The sequence below is a fragment of the Pogona vitticeps genome, chromosome 5 (assembly GCF_051106095.1).
Source record: "Pogona vitticeps strain Pit_001003342236 chromosome 5, PviZW2.1, whole genome shotgun sequence".
NCBI classification, from domain to species: Eukaryota; Metazoa; Chordata; class Lepidosauria; order Squamata; family Agamidae; genus Pogona; species Pogona vitticeps.
In genome coordinates this window covers 179,128,706-179,150,879 of record NC_135787.1, presented here as the reverse complement: position 1 = coordinate 179,150,879, position 22,174 = coordinate 179,128,706, and the positions used below count along the sequence as shown (strand labels likewise).

General features: G+C 39.7%; 1 protein-coding gene across 34 annotated transcripts in view; it reads right to left on the bottom strand.

Moving 5' to 3' along the window:
* The window catches only part of ERC1 (ELKS/RAB6-interacting/CAST family member 1), a 208,586-nt gene that overhangs the window by 117,826 nt on the left and 68,586 nt on the right, over positions 1–22,174 (bottom strand). For 12 of the 34 annotated variants that reach the window (XR_013536763.1, XR_013536767.1, XM_078376313.1 and 9 more), the window contains 4 exons: positions 17,706–17,846; positions 15,044–15,079; positions 11,700–11,893; positions 4,380–4,391 (listed from right to left, as the gene is read on the bottom strand). Coding sequence is in view for 22 of the 34 variants with exons in the window: in XM_078376313.1 (XP_078232439.1) it covers positions 4,380–4,391; positions 11,700–11,893; positions 15,044–15,079; positions 17,706–17,846 (383 nt within the window). In the remaining 12 variants the exon portion in view is untranslated. The remainder of the gene's footprint in view (positions 1–4,379; positions 4,392–11,699; positions 11,894–15,043; positions 15,080–17,705; positions 17,847–22,174) is intronic. The other 22 variants (XR_013536774.1, XR_013536765.1, XR_013536770.1 and 19 more) reach the window with 3 other exon arrangements.

Sequence of the window (22,174 nt, the reverse complement as noted above, 5' to 3'; positions counted from 1 at the left end):
AGCTGGATGTGGTCAAACTGGAGATGGCAAGAATAAACATTAAGATCCTGGGCATCAGTGAACTAAAATGGACGGGAATGGACGAATTCAATTCTGACGATTATCATATCTACTATTTTGGGCAAGAATCCTATAGAAGAAATGGAGTAGCCCTCATAGTCAACAAAAGACTGGGAAAAGCTGTACTGGGATACAATCTCAAAAATGATAGAATGATTTCAATATGAATCTAAGGCAGACCTTTCTACACCATAGTAATCCAAGTTTATGCACCAACCACCGATGCTAAAGAGGCTGAAATTGACAAATTCTATGAAGATTTACAACACCTTCTAGAACTGACACCAAAGAAAGATGTTCTTCTCATTCTAGGGGACTGGAATGCTAACGTAGGGAGTCGAGATAAAAGGAACAACAGTTAAGTTTGGCCCTGGAGTTCAAAATGAAGCAGGGCAAAGGCTAATAGAATTTTGTCAAGAGAACAAGCTCTTCATCACAAACACTCTTTTCCAACAACACAAGAGGTGACTCTACACATGGAAATCATCAGATGGGCAATACCGAAATAAGATTGATTATGTTCTCTGCAGTCAAAGATTGAGAAGCTCTATACAGTCAGCAAAAACCAGACCTGGAGCTGATTGTGGCTCTGATCATCAGCTTCTCATAGCAAAACCCAAGCTTAAACTGAAGAAAGTAGGAAAAACCACTGGGCTAGTCAGGTATAATCTAAACCACATCCCTTATGAATACACAGTGGAAGTGAAGAACAGATTTAAGGAACTCGATTTGGTGGACAGAGTGCCTGAAGAACTATGGATGGAGGCTCGTAACACTGTACAGGAGGCAGCAACAAAAACCATCCCAAAGAAAAGGAAACGCAAGAAAGCAAAGTGACTGTCCAACGAGGCCTTACAAATAGCAGAGGAGGGAAACAAAATGCAAGGGTGATAGGGAAAGTTACAGAAAATTGAATGCAGACTTCCAAAGAATAGCAAGGAGAGACAAGAGAGCTGGATTTCGAAGGGACAGAGGAACTAGAGATCAAATTGCTAACATGCGCTGGATTATGGAGAAAGCCAGAGAGTTACGGAAAAAAAATCTACTTCTGCTTCATTGACTACACAAAAGCCTTTGACTGTGTGAACCAGAGCAAAGCATGGCAAGTTCTTAAACAAATGGGAGTGCCTGATCACCTTATCCATCTCCTGTATGTGGGACAGGAAGCAACAGTTAGAACTGGATATGGAACAACTGATTGGTTCAAAATTGGGAAAGGAGTACGGCAAGGCTCTATATTGTCTCTCTGCTTATTTAACTTGTATGCAGAATACATCATGTGAAAGGCTGGACTGGAGGAATCCCAAACTGGAATTAAGATTGCCAGAAAAATATCAGTAACCTTAGATACACTTTGATACCACTTTGATGGCAGAAAGCGAGGAAGAATTAAAGAACCTCGTAATGAGGGTGAAAGAGGAGAGTGCAAAATATGGTCTGAAGTTCAACATAAAAAAAAACTAAGATCATGGCCAATGGTCCCATCAGCAACCTGGCAAACAAAAGGCGAAGATATGGAGGGAGTGACAGATTTTACTTTCTTGGGCTCCATGATCACTGCAGCCATGAAATTAAAAGACGCCTGCTTCCAGGGAGGAAAGCAATGACAAACATAGATAGCACCTTAAAAAGGAGAGACATCACCTTGCCGACAAAAGTCTGCATAGTAAAAGCTATGGTTTTTCCAGTAGTGATGTATGGAAGTGAGAGCTGGACCATAAAGAAGGGTGACCGCTGAAAAATTGATCCTTTTTAATTGTGGTGCTGGAGGATATTCTCGTGAGTCCCCTGGACTGCAAGGAGAACAAACCAATCAATTCTGAAGGAAATTAACCCTGAGTGCTCACTGGAAGGACAGATCCTAAAGCTGAGGATCTAATACTTTGGCCATGTCATGAGAAGAGAAATCTCCCTGGAAAAGCCCCTGATGTTGGGAAAGTGTGAAAGCAAGAGGCGAAGGGGCTGACAGAGGATGAGATGGTTGGAGAGTGTCATCGAAGTAACCAACATGAATTTGACCAAACTCCAGGAGGCAGTGGAATACAGGAGGGGCTGGCGTGCTCTGGTCCATGGGGTCACGAAGAGTCAGACACAACTTAATGACTAAGTAACAACATGAAAGACTTATTCCATTGCAAACTAGGTATGTAACTTTTTGGTTCTAAAAGAAGGGTCTAAACATTACAAACCATGCTGCAAGGATGCTTGAGACAGCAGCCTCAAGAGGACATCAACTCTCACATACATGTAGCATCAATTTTTGGACTGTTGTCCACACTTTTTCTGTACTATCCATAAAGGGGTTGTGCTAAACATGAAGAAGTGGAATTTTCTCCACGAAAGCTTGCAATTTGTTTGCTTTTTTAGGCAGTCCAAGAAAAGGTATCACCCACTCTTACATTTGTGTAATTCTGGGGGCCACACATCCTTTTCCTTGTTCTTTTTGACATGTAAAGAATCTTAAGTTTCTTAAAGTGATTATTGAAATATGTTTAATTTTTTTTTAAATATGAAGACTTATGGCCTTATGATATAAAGTTGATTAAGAGGCATCCACGTACGCACACTAGTCCTGCTGTAAGTATTTTAGTTGTAGGAACAGTTAAGTATTTGTAGTTAGAATCAGTTAGATGGTTTCCTCTAGAGAACAGATATGACTTTTTCAATTAGAGCCTTTACACCATTTCCTTTTTACAAAACTCCCTGACAATTATGCCATTTCATTGCAAGATTCTGCCACATGCCTTTAGGGCAAACACATGTTCAGTTTTGCTCATGTATAGCTTGGTGAAATGTGATAAGATCTCTTTCCTGCTGACTTCTTACCCAATCTGAAATTAAAACACTGTTTTGCTTGATTTTTTTAAAAAATATATCCTTTATGGTGTTTTGCCTCAGAGTATCTCAGACCCAAATGAAAACATACCTGGCTAGCAGAACACAGGGATTTGCAAGCCCTGTCTTCCATATTTCATCATCCTTTCCCATATGGCATTAATAAAGCTACAGGCTGCATTTTCTGGGGTTCTATGGCACACACAGGATATGAATTATTGTAACAATGTGTTTTAATTTTCCCCCCCACTAGAGGCGATAAAATCAGGTAGTGTTGCTGTTATTCTTGCTTCCCAAGTTTATCCTCTTCTGATCAATAGCTCAACAAAGGGTTTTGTTGTAAGTTTGCTTATGCAAGTATTTTTAGAACTGTAATAACTTCCTTTTTGACTACTGTAATTAACAAAATAGAAGCAGGTGTAACACTGACATAACATTCATAGTAGTCCACATAGTAGTCCACATTCTGGACAACTGAAAATGTTAAAATAATCAGAATAACATAAACTGTGCCTGGAAAGGACTGCTTTAGAAACTTCCAAATGTATGCCTCACAGAAAACAGTCAGCTGAACGATGAGCACTAAAAAAAAGTTCCTCAAATTCTTAATAGACTTGCATACACAATCTGCTCACATTTTTCTTATGCAATTGAATTTATTGAAATAGTCTTTGAACCATGGCCAATGAAGGTGAACTAGCCCAGAAATTTAGTTATCAAGGACACAAAGAAAAAAGAAAAATGACCAAACCCACTTCCCAGCAGTAGGCACCTGCTCAGGATCTCCTTCACAGGTGGTTATAGTGACCAAATCAACCGAATTTTTAATCTCAGATAAATTTTGCCTTGGCACATAAGTAATATAGTAAGATGAAGAGTTAAAAAAAACTTCCAGAAGCAGTTGACACAGTGCATATAACTCAGAGTTGTAGGCCATATGGCTACCCCGGATGGAACCAAGGTCGTGAGCAGAATTTTGGCTGTAGTACTGCAGTTTAACCACTGCGACACAAGGTTATGATATGGCATAAACACCATGTGCTCTTTTGGCTGCTCTTTCTCATCAGCAGATAAAAGATCCTATGATTTAAGTTTGGGTGAAATAGTATACGTATATGCATGTGTATATATACTCATACATATATATGCTGCTATATATTTTATCTGATGCAAATTCTGTTCCTCAACTCTTTATCTATACCTCTCCTATGATCATTGTGATGTCATTCTGTTGGACATCAAAATTTCCACTTGGTTTTCCCAGGGCTTTGATCACTGGGGATGAAGCAATGTGTACTCCAACACATTGGGAAGCCATGGAATTCTGAATGAGGTACATTGCAGCCAGTCTAGTTTTAGGCTACAAAATGTCCTTCAATAGTTCATTGCTGCTATTAAGTGACCAGGATTTCTTGTTGCTTGTGTTTCATTACTTCAACTGTAGGTGTACCAGTCCAATAAAATCCTTAAATTAACATACTGACCTTGAAGTGAGGCTGAGGCAAACAGCAAATCCAGGGTAGAAAATGTGAAAGAGAAAGTTAGAGAAAAGATTAATGAGAGTATACATCTAAGTTAATATATTCAAAAAAGTCACAGAGGATAGCATGATATCAGAAAGCAAGACATGAAAGAAAGGCAAGACACTTTCACTCAAAGCCCATCACTTCTTGTCACCAAGAACCATCTAATTAGATTACACCATTACAACACAAGAAATACTCCAGAAAACATCTTGTCTAGGTCTAATTTGTTTCTTGGAGCACATTAAAACAGAATTCCGCACACTGGAAAAATCACACGATTTAAAATATTTTATACAACACAGATGTTACTGGGGTAGCTATACTGGAATTTCAGACAATCTTTTTCAGGCTGTTTCTTCTGAACCATAAACTATCAACGAGAAGACCAAAATGAAATCAATTAATATACTTCAGCCTTCATGTGCTGTTCATAAGAAAATTTCACTGTCTCCTAATTCTGTAAGAACTCTTCATAAACTTTAAAAAAAAATCATAAATTGCACCCCTTACATCAACTACACACCCCTTACATTATGAGGTGCAATCTAAAAAACAATAATGAACATACTATTTCTAGACAGTCATTCAACATGGACAAGCAGCAAGCATGTTGAAAACTATCTGCTGGAGACTGCTACATAGCCATGGGTCTCATGAGCTCATTATTGCCATTCTGGTGCTTCTTCTGCTGTTTTATAAGAGACATTCATGGTCAATTTCACTGATACACATGAGCTCTACAGACAAAGCTGAAAGAAGATGGTACACATCAGCAACATTACCCTTTGCCTTCTTGTTTTGGCAGGTGGCAAAGTTTTGCAAGTTTTACAAGACAAGACACTTGATCCTTGAACAGCTACAATATTCTATTTCCTTGTGTGTTACATTTATATCTCATCTTTGTTTCAAAGAGCCAAACACGTTATATGTGGCTTCCCTCTTTTATCTGATCTTTCCAACAACCAACCTGTACAGTACGTCAGACTGAAAGTGTGTGTGTCTAGCCTAAGGTATAAGTGCCATGACTTGATAGATATCAGAAACAGGGTCTCTTGAGTCCCGCTCCTGAATCCACACTGGCCCCCTGCCATTCTTTCTGCTCAATGAAGCCTCTTCAATACTATACTGTTCGGCACAGACAAACCATTTAATGGGCAGACAACTGAGGCAACATAGGAATTTGTTTTACGTACACATGTAATTTGAATAAAGGAAAATATAATTAATTACTGGTAAATACATGTATTAAGTGATGTTAGCAAATGTTAGACACTTTAAGCCAATCTGACTAATTCCAAGACAATTAATCAATTTGGATGGAATGCACATAAAATATTTAAATAGTTTATTTTTAAATGTAGCTCATTCAAAAACCAGTTCACTTGTTTAAACAAACTAAAAATAAATATTTATGAAAATCAAAGACTGCTCATGAAGATGTAGTTGGTCAGAAAGATTCAGGATAAGAAATATTGATTGATCAAAGAAGTCTAAATGCCAAGAAAATATTTTTTCTCTATTAGCTTTACTAAGACCAGGAAAAACTAGAGATATAAAGGTCCAGAAAGACGACAAATCTGAAAGCTGAATCTTTACACTCAGTTTGAGAAAGGTAAAGGTAAAGATTCCCCTTGACATTTAGTCCAGTCGTGTCCAACTCTAGGGCGTGGTGCTCATCCTCATTTCCAAGCCACAGAGCCAGCATTTGTCCAAAGACAGTTTCCGTGGTCACGTGGCCAGCGCGACTAGACACAGAACGCTATTATCTTCCCACCGTGGTGGTACCTATTTATCTACTTGCATTTACAAGCCTTTTAACTGCTAGTTTGGCAGGAGCTGGGATAAGTGATGGGAGCTCATTCCGTCGCATGGATTCGATCTTACGACTGCTGGTCTTCTGACCAGCACAGAGGCTTCTGCGGTTTAACCCGCAGCACCACCATGTCCCACCAGTCTGAGGGAAGGGGGTCTCAAAAGAAGGTTATTTTCAGAGCCCTCACACCTCTAACAAGACATTATTAGTTCACTTAAATCTTAAAGACTCCAGAGAACAGTAACATTGGTTTTTTTTTAAAGTTCTATAAGAGTTTCTGTTGATGCCAACTTTATATTTAGCAACAAAAACTTCCCAACCCTTGGCAACTTGTAACCTGGCAATTCAATCAAACTAAGCCAAAACTCTGCTGGTTATTTTATACATTCATGATATGCTTAGAATGCAGGACAAGTGTGGAGACAAATCTGACAATATTTAAATATACAACTTCCTTTTTAAAAACTACGTCAGTGAAGTTGACTGATACAAAGGAATAAGCAAACTCCCAAACAAAGCAAGATGAAGCAAGCATTATTAATTAGAATGAGGTATCTCAAGTTACAAAATCATGCAAAGATCATTGCAAGCAACATTTGTTAAACACACATGCCATCCACACGACTTGCTGCATTCAAAAGCTGTTCCTCTTCCAAGCCTCTAAAGTAGCAGTTCCCAACCTTGGGTCCCCAGATGTTCTTGGAGTACAACTCCCAGAAATTTTGGCCAACACAACGAGTTTTAAGGCTCCTGAGAGTTTTTGTCCAAGAACATCTGGGGACCTGAGATTGGTAACCACCACTCTAAAGAATTCACCTTTGGCAAAATATTTAAGAAATGAAATTAACAAGTATATACAGTAGTGTGAGTACCAATGTATCTCTACTTAATGCTTGAATAAAATTCGTATTTCAGGTCATGTCATTACTACTAGAAGGAATAACATATTTTAGAAGACTACAGATCAAATCCTGAAAAGTGTCACCATAAGTCAGAATTGATTTGAAGACACAAGATAATGATGATGATGATTAATTCTTGGTAAATACCAAAAGTTTCTGCTGTATTTTTCCAAGATACTCCTTTGCGTTTTTTTTCTTCAATCTATACAGGTTGAATTTCTTTAATTGATTCTTAACATAGAAAATTATGATCCTCTATAATACTACAATGGGGGAAAGCTCCCTCTGCCACCATTTCTTTCCTGAAGTACCAATGGATGAGCATGAAGAATCAATTGAGATGGATTGTGGAGATATTTCTTTTTTCTGATATGTAGCAGTTGAAAGACTACAAATAAAAATTAATGTGATTTTTAAAAATTCCTGTTCCCATAACTTATGATATGTAAGGCTTATGATGTCATCATCAGCTGCAGTTTTTCCAGAAATTAAACATTTCCAACTTTTCTCCTGCAGCTTTTGTGTGATCCCTTTCATTGCTCAGAACCCATGAAAGCTGTGAAAAAAAGAAGGGGAGACTCTTTAATTACTAAACATCACTGCCAGTAAAGTTATCCAGGCAGCAATTGTTGTTAATTATAGACTTCTCCCTTCTCTCCTGCACCTTCCATGGACTCCCTCCCAATGATGTACAGGATTACACAGGCCTATCAGGAGCTTTGAGAGAGAAGTCAGAAATGTTTAATTTCTGAAAAACTGCTGTCACTGCTGCTGCTGTTATCAGCATTATAGGGTGCAAGTTAAGTAGTCTAACCTGCCTAGAAGAGAGAGAACAATGATTACCTCTGTAAACAAGTCATGGACTATATTCCATTACATTATGCTTCTGTTGATGATCCCAGACATTGGAACTCCCTCCCACAGGACACCAGGCTGGCAACCACCTTCTGTAAGCAGGAGAAGACCTTTCTCTTCAGGCAGGCTTTCCCTTAATGACAGACTGCCTGAGTTGCGTTTTTAAATGGATGGTTTTGGTGTTGCCTTTGTTGACTGTCTTTTTGTGTGGTATTCATTTGATCCTTTTTAGTATTTATATATGTACTGTTTTTAGCTTTAAAAACTATATTTTAATGATGTAAGCTGCCTTATGTCCTTCTTAAGGAGAAAGGTGGAGTAAAAATATTTTAAATAAACCCTGTACTGAACAAGCAGCATGATACAATATGCATCTTAGAATCTGCTTGCTAAAAGGTTCAGATCTAGTTCAGAGTTTGTTATTAAAATGCTCTTACTGTTCACATGCACAGCCACACATAAACATTTCACTATAGCAAACTCTAGCAAATACTGCAGCCAATTAACAGAAAGCAGCATTCCATCAGCATGAACAATTGCTGTATAAGAAACTCACTTTCCTAAAAAGTCCCATACAAATCCCCCTACAGGCTTTGGTACAGGGATAGACACATGGCATGGGGAGGCCATTTTGTACGATGCATACCATCTGAGAACAGGCATTGCCAATGAAATCACAAGCACAGAACAACCCAAGAAAGCCAGAGGGAATAGAAAGAGGGCGGAAACAAATAATCATCAATGAAGCATTAGATGATTATGGCATGACAATACAACAAGTAGGTTGTTAGGAAGAGGAACTGGAGAGACAGACAATACATGTGAAGAGAACTGCATAAAAATGGGACATTGACTTACCTCCATGAAGGTCCATTCTTGTCTGCGGTGAAGGAGACATCCAGGAATGGGTCAATTCCTTCCTTAGTCTGGTCCAGATGTGACTATTAAGCCTTTTCAAGTTACTCCTCCTGCCTAGACTGGGCCAAGGAAGGAATAAATCCAATCCTGGATGGCTCCTTCCTGCAGACTGAAAATACATCTGTTCAGGTGTATTTTGCTCACAATGAAATTTAAACTACTGAAATCCTATAAAAAGAGCTATAAGAATTTGCATGTAAGGCTAGAATTGTAGATACACTAGACGGAGTGAACTACATTGAAGACAACAAAATTTATTTTCATAGAACTGTACTGTAAGTAAATTCACTCCCTCATTACATTTCTTCTTCTGTACCACTGCATGTTCTGTTCCCATCACTTCTGTGCTGTATTTTCTTTCTGTTTCTGAGAAGCCTCCTTGATAACTTCTCCAGCTCAATTTCTCTTCCTTCTCCTTATTAGTAAGAGGAACCTCAGAGTGAAGGCAATGGTTATGCTAGTTTCTACTTGTTACAACTTTTAACATCAAGTCACTGTATCACAGTGGGGTAACAAGCACAAGCTGCAAAGTCAATGGTACAAATTACAAATGTCTAGTTTTAGTCTACAACGTCATAATTACTTTGGGATCAAATTATCTGAAGGCTCTTTTAGCCTACCAAAGCACTACAATCACCTTTTATTCCACCAATGAGAGTTTTTAGTCAAGGACAAGGTGCAACGTCTCCATACTTTCCAAACACCCTCCCCAAGGAGATCTATATGGCCTAATCACTGCTCACTTAAGCAAATCCTGAAAACAAAAAACTTCAGTTCCTGGCTTTTCCTACTGTTTTTTATTTCTTTGTCTATGAATGTAATTGTATTTGCATCTGTTTTATGATCCTGCAAACTGCCTTGTAAGAGCAATATATCCTGAAATGAATCTTTAAAATATTGTAAATAAATAAATGATAAACTATGGTGCTCCCTAGTGCATCTCAAGAACATGAATAGTTCAGAATATTTACTATGATCTCAAAAACAAAAAGCACTAATTTTTACTGTTACCAACCACAGATTTAAATGTGTTGGCAAAAGACGCTCTCAAACAATACAGCATACTTTCTCCACCAAACTGAAATGGTATGGAATTATCATCAATTACAACCAGAGTGCCATACCATCATCTCACATTTTATCCCACAAGACTGCAAGTTTCACAAGGAAAACTGTTTATGCATATATCTGGATTTCAAGGACTCTAGAAGGTCACAGTGTGTGTGTTTTTTAAACCCTCTATCAGTACAGAGAAAAGGAGCTATTTTTTAAACAAACAAACACGATTCTGAAAGTTTCAGACTTCTCTGGTAAGAGTGATAACATTTTCAATGGTGACTGGAAGGAAAAATGAACAATCTTGCCTGCAGCATGCTCAAATTCAGGAAGCATTCATATACTGGTAAGATACAGAAATACGTTTAACTGGATGTATTTAACTGGTGAAGAAAATCGGATTATAATTCATTTCAAGAAAAATTCCAGCTCTAAAACTTTTTTATTTCCATTGCATAGTCTGAATGAAATGAAAAAGGAAGTAATACTTTTTCTGTTATTTCATCAATACACAACTCATATAAATGTTCTTAAAATTTTATGAGAAAACATATGGGAAAACATGAGATTAATAATTCATTTTCAAAACTGCTCTTTCAGTTAAACAGAAGTTAACACCATTCAGGAAGAAACCTAAGAAGGTAACCCAATCCAGAAACTTCACTAAGTTCTCTTGCGCATGTGTTCCGAATGGATTGAAAAAAAATGTTTTCTCACATTTAAATGATCCTTCACTGTACACTACAGCAGCTGGCAATGAGAGAGAGCAACATCGGATGCACATTTTTCCTACAATGTTTTCCATCTTAGATTACCCTGGATAGCTCTGTTTATGAATAGCTTACAAAAATGTCTCTAATAACTACACATTCTATTTCTAGGTTCAATGTTAAAATATAAAGTCAAAAGGAAAAAGACTGAAGCTGTTCAATAAAACAATCCCATGATATCATCTCATCTCAAAGATTAATTTTATTTTATTTATTTATTTATTTATTTATTTGACTTATATACCGCCCCATAGCGCTACAAGCACTCTCCGGGCGGTTTACAATTTTAATTATACAGGCTACACATTGCCCCCCCAGCAAGCTGGGTACTCATTTTACCGACCTCGGAAGGATGGAAGGCTGAGTCAACCTTGAGCCGGCTACCTGGGATTTGAACCCCAGGTCGTGAGCACAGTTTTAGCTGCAGTACAGCGTTTTAACCACTGCGCCACGAGGCTCTTCATTATCATTAGAGAAAATTCAATCCCGATAGTGTTCTCAGTTTATGTGATTTTCCTGCCTATTAACAAAATGCAGTCAACCCCGCATGAAAGAAATGAAGTTCAAAAGAGGGAAAAAGGAGAAAAGTTGGCTGAAAAGGAAAGTTAATATATTACTAATATATCTAAGGCTAAGACCAGCCTAGTCGCTTTTTAGAAAAAGAAGTTGTCCTGTAGCAATCAATTGAAGTAACTAATAAAAATCCATCAGGCTCAAGTATGTATGTATATGTAGTTAAAATCGCTACTTCATTAAGCTACAATACTTTGTCTTCACTTTCACAGGATCTGAATTATTCCCATAAACTCTGGAATATGAAAGTATTTTTGGACTAGTCAGAAAGCAATAAGAAAAACATTAACAGATTAATGTGGCATATAAATAAAACTAAAAAAAGTTTAAAGACAAGATTAGTTAGCTGAAACCTGACTTTTCTCCCTGAAAAATCTAATAATGATCTCACCTTTCCAGTTCTGCTATCTTCTTATCCTTATCATTCTTCTCATTTTCCATCTCCTTAAGGATTTCTAGCAGACGATCGACTTCAGCTTGGGCTTTACTTGATTCTTCCCGGTATCGTGCCACTTCTCTTTCCAATTGCTGAAGTCTGTCACTTGTCTCTGGACTGGCCCTTGCCTCCAATGCTGCTTCATGAGCCTGAATAGAAAAAAGTATTTGAAAAATTACTTTTCCCATTTATAACACAGCATTGTTCTTAAAAAAAAGTGAGAAGAGCCTCTTATATGATACCTGCTTTGGAAGGGAATTGGACTCAGTGACTCTTAGGAAGTCCCTTCCATATCTACAGTTCCATGAAACAAAGACCCCAGCCATCCTGCTTACAACCGTAACCAGAAGTTATGATGCACTGCTGTGGACTTGCCAGAACCACCAGTACTCCCCTGAACTACTGTTCAAGTAGATATCTCTAGATTAATATTTACACAGGAAAGGCAAGTGTTTATTTATGGGAACAAGCAAATTAAAAATTAAGCAATATTTCTCCACTACCTAACATTAATTAATAGTAACTACTGTACTATCTAATAATGGCTATTATGAATTGGGAAAACCTTTCTCCATTATTTAAAAGTAATTGTTCCACAAGCTATTTTCTTCTGTACCACTGTTCCACTGTCCTGTTCCTTTTCCTCTGACATGTACTTACCAAGCTTGGTAAGAATGGAAACCCTTTTCCTGCTTTTTATCTAATTTTCCAGTAGAGAACCAAAATAAAGAAACAAACCCCCCAAAGGTTCACTTTCATGAAGTGCTTTACCATTTTCTTTCAGAAACAGCTTCCTCAACTCCTCCCCCCAAATTATGGAGGCTCTCAGAGCAGTAACCCATGACCAACTGCTGCTGGGAAGCAGTACAAAAAGACCAACATATCCACGGGGTCAGCACCTACGGTTTCACTTATCTGAGGTCTGAAAATATTTTTAAAATTTAAAGAAAAAAAAAACCACAGAGAAATACATATTTCCACATTGTAGTTACCAGAACTGGCAACTAGAGGAAGTCAGAGACCATGCTATGTATAGAGTTCACTATTATCCACGGGGAACTCTGGTTCAATGTCAGAGCAATACTGAATTCAGAAATGTTAGTCTAGTGAAAGTAGGCTATGATGAAATGGGCTTAGCTGTACTTGATGAAGCGTTATTTGCTTCAATAGGAAGATTTAGAGTAGCATTTATAAATCTGTCTCAAAGTAAGAAATTATGGTTGCTATTAAATATTTCATGTTCCAACATGAATCCTACCATGGCTGTGTGTTAATCAAGCATTTTCTCATTTATCTCTACTACTTCCGTATCCTTTATGATACAATACACTTACTAAATGTTTCTCTCCTGCCTATGTCAGAACAAGATAAAAAGGCCAGCAGGAGGATAGCAAGACTGCTTGGCCACAGAGAATATTAAGGGAAGAGAGTCAGTGTGAAATAACTTTTCCACCTGAAATATTGCATACAAAAAGGTCCATATTTACACTCTGTAAGCAGAATGAGAAAGTCTTTCATGACCTAGAGGTTGCTACTAATTAACTGAAACATACATTGCACACAACTATAGAAATAACTGGGTATTTATTATTATATTCGAGTCCTCATGTTCAAAATAATTTTGTTTCTATACTTTTGACCTCAGTTTACTCATCCTCCTTCTTAGATAAGCAGCCATGAGAGAAGTATTAGACTATTTAACCAACTGTAAGGGAATTATGCAATGAAAAGATACACTAAAACCAATTCAACTGTTATTTCATACAGATACTATAACCATATGGATAATTAATTCCAAAACCACAATAATTATTTTGCTATCTATTCACTCTTTAGTCCTCATGGCAACTCAAATCATCTTTCACTACTCCAGAATTAATCCACTTTGGGGCTAAATGCAAAACCCCAGCTTCCATCACAGGCAACATAGGGACCAGAAATGCCTCTGAATAACTGCATAAACCAATGTTTTCAGTTTCATTGGGCAGGTTCAGGGGTTGGACAAACACAATAGGCAAAAAATGCAGAATGCTCTTAAAGGCATTTTTGGCTCGCAAAGTTTGGGGGGGAAATGTTTGGAACTAGGGGGCACTGCAGGCTGCAAAAATGCCTGGGGGCCCCATTTGGCTCTCAAGATGCACTCAGCTCACTCCTTTTTAGCCCAACACTTCTAAAGTTCTTGGAGGCAGCATCATATGTCCTAAAACATCCTCCAAAGTGAAACCAAAATGAGCAGGCAGCCTGTCTCTCTCTTCAGGTTAACTAGCAATGCAGAGTATTTATTTCAAGAAAAGGGGCTTTTCTGGTTCATTCCCAGCAGCATGGCAGAAAGTTTACTTCTAAACAGGGAGAATATGTTAATACTATACAGGTTGTCACTGACAAAGATGATCTATTGTTATCTAGGAGTGGACTTTACTGATGATTCCCTAGCAGAGAATGCCTTCTTAAATTCTAATTACAGAGCAGATGGTCACAAAGAGTCTAAAACAGATTACCATCTGGGCTTCTCTTAATTATACTTGGGAGATCAGAATCTTGCCAACAGACAGGATGACACACACCTTCCTGGTAATGACCTTAACTGCAGTTACATATTACTCCAGCAGCAATGATAACTCTACTCCTTCATAACCAGGACTTGTCTCAAACTAAGGAAGTATGAGCACATCTGAGTAAAATCTAATCAACAAAATAATGCAGGAGATTCACACAGAAATGTAAGATAAAAATTGTTTCATTGCATGTAGTGCTCTCAAAGTGTTGAACAAAACTCAGATCTGCTCTTACCCATGAAGCTCACTTGTTAATTGTGAGCCAATCACTATTTCTGTTCCTAACTTCCCCCACATGATATTTGTGAGAATAAAGATAGGGGAGGGATATGTACATACTACCCTGAGTTCCTCAAAGAACAGAAGAGATGCAAACCTGACAAAAATTCCCCCTAATCTGTCCTGCTTTAAACTTCTGCTGATTTTTAACAAGCACATTCAAGTTCAATGTTACACTGAAAATCAGAAGGATAATACAACTCCATGAAGCTAATTACAAAGAAGAAAGCAGCAGCAAAAAAAAGCCAATGAAGACTTTCCTAGGTTATTCAAAGCTGCATTACTGCAAAGTTTTGGAGGATCTCCTCCCTCCTATTCCCATCTAGTTCCCAGTCCTACAAAAGAGCTCACCAATATGTATCATGCTGGCTGAAGACTACAAAGACACAAGTGAATATACTGTACATGCAGAACAGACAATCAAATGGAGCTGGCAAGGGCCTTCCAGTTTTTCATGGCACTTACTGGCTTGGATGGGTGACTCAGTAAGACTTCAGGATGCTAAGGAGAAGATAGGAAAAGAGGGGAAGAACAGGGAAAAGGAACAGTGCAAGAGAGAGAGAAAAGATATAACATGCAAACAGTCAAAGGAAAGATGCAAAGACATTAGAGAAAAATGTAAATGTAGGTTTAGGATGTGACTGGAAATAGAAGTTTTAACACTGTGAATGAATTCAGGCTAGTTCCAACTCCTCCTTGTCTTCTGAGCCTTTTGCCTCAATATTTGAACACTTTTCTTCTGAATAGCAGTTTGGATAATCTCTGGCAATATATTACCTACCTAGGTTAAAAAGCAGTTGGAAAGATGTTCAAAAATTGAACACTTTAAACAGTAAATCAACACCAATTTGTGATTTTACTGAACATTTTTGGATATATAGGATTAAAATTTTTAACTTGTGGTATCTTTCCAAGCCCTGCAGAACATGTGCAACATACTGAAAACCTGACTGCAACATATTTTAGAAGTTCAAAACTAAGGCAAAATTTGTTTTCATTATTTATATATACATCATTTTATAATTTGTTCACAGAAAGAGTATTTTTCTCTGCTCTCTAATAAATAGTTAAAACTGACATGTGTTTAATGGCCCTGCATCCAAAGGCTACCAAGTGAGAGGCAGAAATTTCCCTCCGACACGGAGGTGCATCAATAGACATACAGATGTGAAAATCTCATTGCAGCTACTTTTCTTCAATGAATAAAATTCTGTTGTATAGTTACGCAAATAGCGTAACATTCAGACATGAATTGTTGTAAGTTAAGAAATCTCCACAGTCATTCGTTGATGCCTTCCAAGTCATGTGGCTGAGTGTACAAGGGATGCTATGGAGATTTCTTAACTTACAAAATTAGTTTCCAAAATTTATGCTATTTGTGTAACTGTACAACAGAATTTCACCCAGTATTATCAGAAGAAACATTTGCGATGTAGTTTAAAGTGATACAGAGTAGTAACAAGTAGATTATTTTACTCCTATCACCATAAATATTTTGTGAAGTTATTCAGTGTTTCACCCTCAGCCACCTCTTCACGGGTCAAGCACCTAAACTCTGAATATTAACTGAACTTGCTTATATAGAAGATTCTTACCTTCCTCAGAACTGATGTAAGCAACGAACATACAGAAAAGCAATGCTTATATAACCAGATAAAGAGAAACTGTCCACATTTTTCCTGCTAGCCATATCCTTTTAGAAACTCTTTCTATAACTGCAGCTGACTAAATTTGCTTTTGTTTGTGTACCCCCAGAGATTCAGGTGCCAGTCTTGACGATTTCATCTGAATGTGTGGCAGGTTACTGGGAATCACAATAGGCCAAAAGAAACCATGCAGCCATTAATAATAGTTTGCAGACAATGTCAGCAAATGGATTAAATGTATCTTACCCAACAAATTTATGAAATGGATAGTGCTTTAAGTCTGAGTTTTAATGACCGAGCAAAGCCAGGGTGCTTTTGATGTGTTGACAAAGTCATACCAGTCTCTTTCCTTCTTTCTGCTACTCAAGATGGCATCCTACTAAAAGGACTAGAATATCCCCAGGTCTACGGTATGCTTCAAAAAAGAAGTGCATGTATTCAGGAATGATCTACAACAGGACTAAATTTTAAAGGTAAATTTCAGAGAAAATGTATTCCAGGGCTTTAAAAAAATGAAGAATTATATTTTGAAGAGTTAAAAGTATTTGTCCATACATTTGCATGGATGTTTTTGTTACCAATCTTCTCAATAACTCTTCTTTCATATTCTTCCTATGTAAGGTGATTTCGTCTCCATTTTTTTTAGTCCATTAGACTGTGAATCCATTCCGATACCACAATAAAATGTACATTTGCACAACTGTCACATTCTCTAGATTCATAAGATTAATATTTTACACTACATTTTTCAAGCAAAACTAACTATAACTCTTCACCAAACCCACTTACTATTCAGCACCTCAAAGCACAAGCTTTGTCATACCTGTGTTTGTGTTCATTTAACGAATTTTTTGCAAACCAATTTTATCACCTCACTGACAGCCCTACAATCTCTGTATTTTCAAGGTTATTTGTATAATAAAGATATAGAAGTGACCTGTGCATCCTTCTTTCCATGCTTCTATATATTATGTAGAAAATGGAGTAACATTATATTTTCCACTGAAGATGTCTGAGTTGCATCACTGTTGAAATCTGGAAGTTGAGTCATGGCAACTGAACTTCTTGTTAGGTCGAAGTGTTTAACTACTCCTCCAAGTAGCTTCTTCAGTCTAACAACAAATAAGTCCAGTTGCCATGACTCATTTTCCAGATAACCACACCTGGATGACTGAAAATTTTCACAGATTTGAAAGGACAAAAATCTTCTTACAGGAGAAATGTTGAAGGTTTTCAAATATATGTGTAGAAGCATGGAAAGAAGATGTGAGGGTTACTCAGCTGCTATTTCCTTTCAGTGTAGCTCTCTAATGCACTGTTCATCACTAAATACAGCCATTTGTACATGGCAATACTTTACTGATCCTAGAGTAATAATGCATCACTACATAAGAACATATACGAGTAGAATGATTAAAAGAGACAATGTGAACAGATGAATTACTGCTTTCTACTTAAGTGAGTGTATGCTTTATATTTACCTTTTTCAATTGAGATTCCATTTTCAGACATTCTTCCTTCTTTTGTTCTAAGGCAATTTCTAGTGTCTTCAGCCTAGAGTCTTTCTTCAGACCTGATGATGCTAAAGATGAAGCATGTTCCTTCAAATCCAGCAAAGTAGTCTAGAGCAGAATGAAGAGTATGTTTAGAATTCATGTTTAAAAGAGTATGCACAAAACCAGATTCTTCAACTATTTCAACAAGATTTCAAGCTCATATATTCATTGCTCGTTGATCCTTGCTCTGGAACAATACCTTTCTTTAGATATTCATATGAAGCCAAAACTAACTCTCTTTTTTCCAGTATTAGCCAGGAATCTGTTTAAGTGCCTGTTAGCAGCAACTATTATTCACACATTTAACTATGAACCTAACCAGCTACTAATCTGAGTTCCCAGAGGGGTACCTGTGCTGATACATAGAAGCAAAAATTAAAGGATCTTGGGACATCAATTAAATGAACAGGTTACTTACCTGTAAACATGGTTCTTTAAGTGGATTCTCTATGAATACACACTGATGGGTTAAACAGCGCCTGCGCTGGTTCCTCTCGGAATTTTCCAGAGCTATGAGGGAAAAGATACAATGTTTGAGTTGCCCTGCACTGCGCAAGTGCAGCCCGCCAAAAATCCCCAGTTCCATGTGCCCGCACATAGAGAGAGTTGGAACTCAGTCAACAGTGACGGACACGTGGGGAGGTTGGGCGGGTCGTGTGTATTCATAGAGAATCCACTTAAAGAACCATGTTTACAGGTAAGTAACCTGTTCTTCTTTAACGTGGTTCTCTATGAATCCACACTGATGGGTGACTACCAAGCTACTTACAGGATGGTGGGCCGTCACTGCAGCAGTGATGTAAGGATAGCCCTCCCGAATCTGGTCTCATTCTTGGCCCTGAGGTCCAGTCTGTAGTGCTTGATGAATGTGGATACACTGGACCAGGTAGCTGCTCTACATATATCGGGGATGTCTACCCCACGCAGCAGGGCCGTGGATGTAGCAACAGCTCGTGTGGAATGAGCACGCAGGTTTTCAGGGAGAGGTTTGTGCTGCAACTCATAGGCCAACGAAATGGTGGAAACCAACCATCTGGACAGGGTCGACGTCGAAGCAGCAGTCCCTTTACGTTGGCCATAGTAACACAAGAACAGTCTCTGGACTTTCCTGAAGTCCTTGGTCCTTGAGATATAAAAGGACAACGCACGACGAACGTCTAAACAGTGGAGTGTGCGTTCAACATCCGAAGAGGGTTCGGAAAAAAGAGTAGGCAGCAACAGAGGTTGGTTGAGATGAAAGTCTGAGACCACCTTGGGGAGGAAAGAAATATCTGGGTGTAACACCACCTTGTCCTTGAAAAATTGGAGGTAAGGGGAATCAGCCCGGAGAGCCGCCAATTCACTAGCCCTACGGGCAGAAGTGATGGCCACAAGAAACAAAGTTTTGAGGGACAAAAACTTCAGGTCACAGGTAGCCATTGGCTCAAAGGGGGGACGAACCAGTGAGTGTAGTACTGTCTGTAAAGACCACTGAGGTAATGGTCTTCGCACAGGGGGTCTCATGTTGGTCAGACCTCTGAAGAAAGCTTTCACCGTTGGATGGGAAAACCATCTGGAGGATTGAGATCCCTTGGGTTGGAAAGTTACAATGGCTGAGGTGTATACCTTTAAGGTAGACTTAGATAAACCAAGATCGAATAGGTGTCTGAGATACAGTAGCAATGTAGATAAAGAGACGGGAGATGCTTGTAAACCCCGCTCCGCAGCGAATTTGAGAAAGCCTTGCCACTTGTGTTGATAGAGGCGAATGGTAGAAGGCTTTCTTGCCTTGTCAAGAACTTCCATTATTGACGGGATATCCTCCACGCTGTCAATTGGAGGGAGTCGAGGTCGGGATGGAAGATCGACCCCGAGTCCTGAGTTATTAGGTGAGGAATGAGAGGAAGCTTGATCTTGTCGATTGCTGTCTGCAGAAGTAGAGAGAACCAAGGTTGTCTGGGCCACCAAGGTGCAATCAAGATTGCTTCTGCTTGCAACTGGAGGGCTCTGACTACTGACCTCTGAACCAATGGAATGGGAGGAAACAGGTAGAGAAGGCCCTTGTGCCAAGGGATCATGAAAGCATCTCCCAATGAGCCTGGGCCCCGTCCTGCCCTGGACGCGTAGCGGAGACACTTCTTGTTGGAGTGCTTGGCGAACATGTCGATTGTCGGAGTTCCCCACCTGTGGCAGAGTTCCTGAAAGATCTCTGAGTCCAGTTCCCATTCGTGACTTTGAGTGGGACGGCGACTGAGCTCGTCTGCAACGATGTTGTCTGTGGTGGCTATGTGGATGGCTACCGGGTAGATTTGCTCCTGGTAGCACCACTCCCAGAGATGTATTGACAGGAACAAAAGGGACTTTGATCTTGTTCCTCCCTGCTTGTTCACATAAAACATCGCTGTGGTGTTGTCTGTGACGAGCTGAATCGCCCTGCCTCTCACTAAAGGTAGGAAGGACCTCAAAGCCTTTATGATGGCTAGCAGCTCCAGGTGGTTGATGTGCAAGCCCTTCTCCTGAGGGGACCACAGGGCGTGGATCTGATGCCCCTGGCAATGGGCGCCCCATCCGAGTGGACTCGCGTCCGTAGTGACTTGAGTTGTCAAATGAAGAGGACGGAAGGGACGTCCCACCAAGAGGTGAGGTGGGAAAGTCCACCACTGAAGCTGTTGTGCCAGCTCCGGGGTGACAGTAAGAAGCTTGTTTGGACTGTCGAGGAGTGGATCGAAGAGGGACAGCAGCCAGATTTGAAGTGAACGCATCTTGAGGCGAGCATGGGACAAGGTCGCCGTTGTAGAAGCCATGAGGCCTAGCAGATGTTGCGCAAGGCTTGCTTTTACTCTTGTCCTTGGCCTGAATTTCCTGATGGCTTTGTGTAACTTTCGGATGCGTTCTGGAGGCATGAACATCCGAGCGTGCACTGAGTCTAGCCTCGCTCCGATGTAGTCCACCACCTGAGATGGGTTCAGCTTGGACTTTTCGTGATTCACGGTAAGACCTAGTGATTGTAACGTCTGGAGAACATACTGAGTGTCCTCTAAGGCCTGATGTTTTGAGGTCGAGACAATCAGCCAGTCGTCGATGTAGGGAAACACCTGGATCCCCTGGAGGCGCAGGTATGCTGCCACGGGAGCCATGCACTTGGTGAAAGTCCTGGGTGCTGTGGAAAGGCCGAAGGGTAAGGCCAGAAACTGAAAAATGGTGTTGTTGAAGAGTAGACGCAGATATTTCCTGTGGCTCTTGTGTATGGTGACATGGAAATATGCGTCTTTTAGATCCAGGACCACAAACCAGTCTCCTTGCCTCAGAAGATGGAGAATGGACTCTAAAGTCACCATCTTGAACTTGCGTGGTTTGAGAAACTTGTTGAGGCTTCTCAGATCGAGGATGGGACGGAGTCCCCCGTCCTTCTTTGGTACCAGAAAGTATCGGGAGTAAAAACCGTCGAGGACATCCTCTGATGACACCTTCTGGATGGCCCCTTTCTGAAGGAGAGTCAGGATTTCCTCCTCTAGGATTGGATCGAATGATGTAGGGTTGACCTGTCCTAGAGGAGGCAACCTTATAAACTCCAGGCGGTAACCGGAGGTGATAATGTTGAGAACCCAGATGTCGTTGGTGATGAGAGTCCAGTTGTGAAGGTAAGGAGAGAGGCGGGTGGTGTGGGAGGGTGACGGTGGAATGGCCAGGGAGTCAAAGGTACTGTTTCTGTTTTCTTCCAGGTGCTTTGAAGGACTGCCTCTTACGGGACGGTTGGGGTCTGAAAGCAGCAGATGAAGAGGAAGAAGCTTGAGGTGGACGTTGGGAAGAATTGCCTCCATAAGGACGGTAAGTACTGGTGGAAGGCTGTTGGTAAGACTGGGTGGTGTACTTTGGACGCCACTGAGGTTTGGATTGTCTAGGTGGAGGTTGGACAGAATAGGATTTGGCTGTCTTCTTACTTTTATGTAAGTTTTCCAGGTTCTCATCAGTATTCTGGCTGAAGAGGCCTGTGGCATCAAAAGGTAGATTTTCTACTCTAGTCTTAATGTCCTCAACAATGTTGGCTGAGCGCAGCCAAGCATGCCTTCTCAGAGTGATAAGGGAAGCAAAATTCTTGGACGTGGCCTCTGCTACATGGCGGGCGGCTAGTCGTTGGTATTTAGATACCGTGAGAGCTTCCGCATGAGTATCCAGACAGAGCTGTCTAATGTCGTCTGGAGCCATTTGAAGGGCTGGAAGAACCCTGGACCAAAGTTGTTTTTGGTAGGCACCCATAGCCACTAAATAATTCACTGCACGCAGGGTAAATGTGGTCATAGAGTACATTCGACGTGCCAGAATCTCTAACTTCCTGCCCTCCTTGTTGGTTGGGGTAGGATGACCTTTTGCAGGAGTCTTAGTGGAGCTAGACTCCACTATTAAAGAGTTGGGTG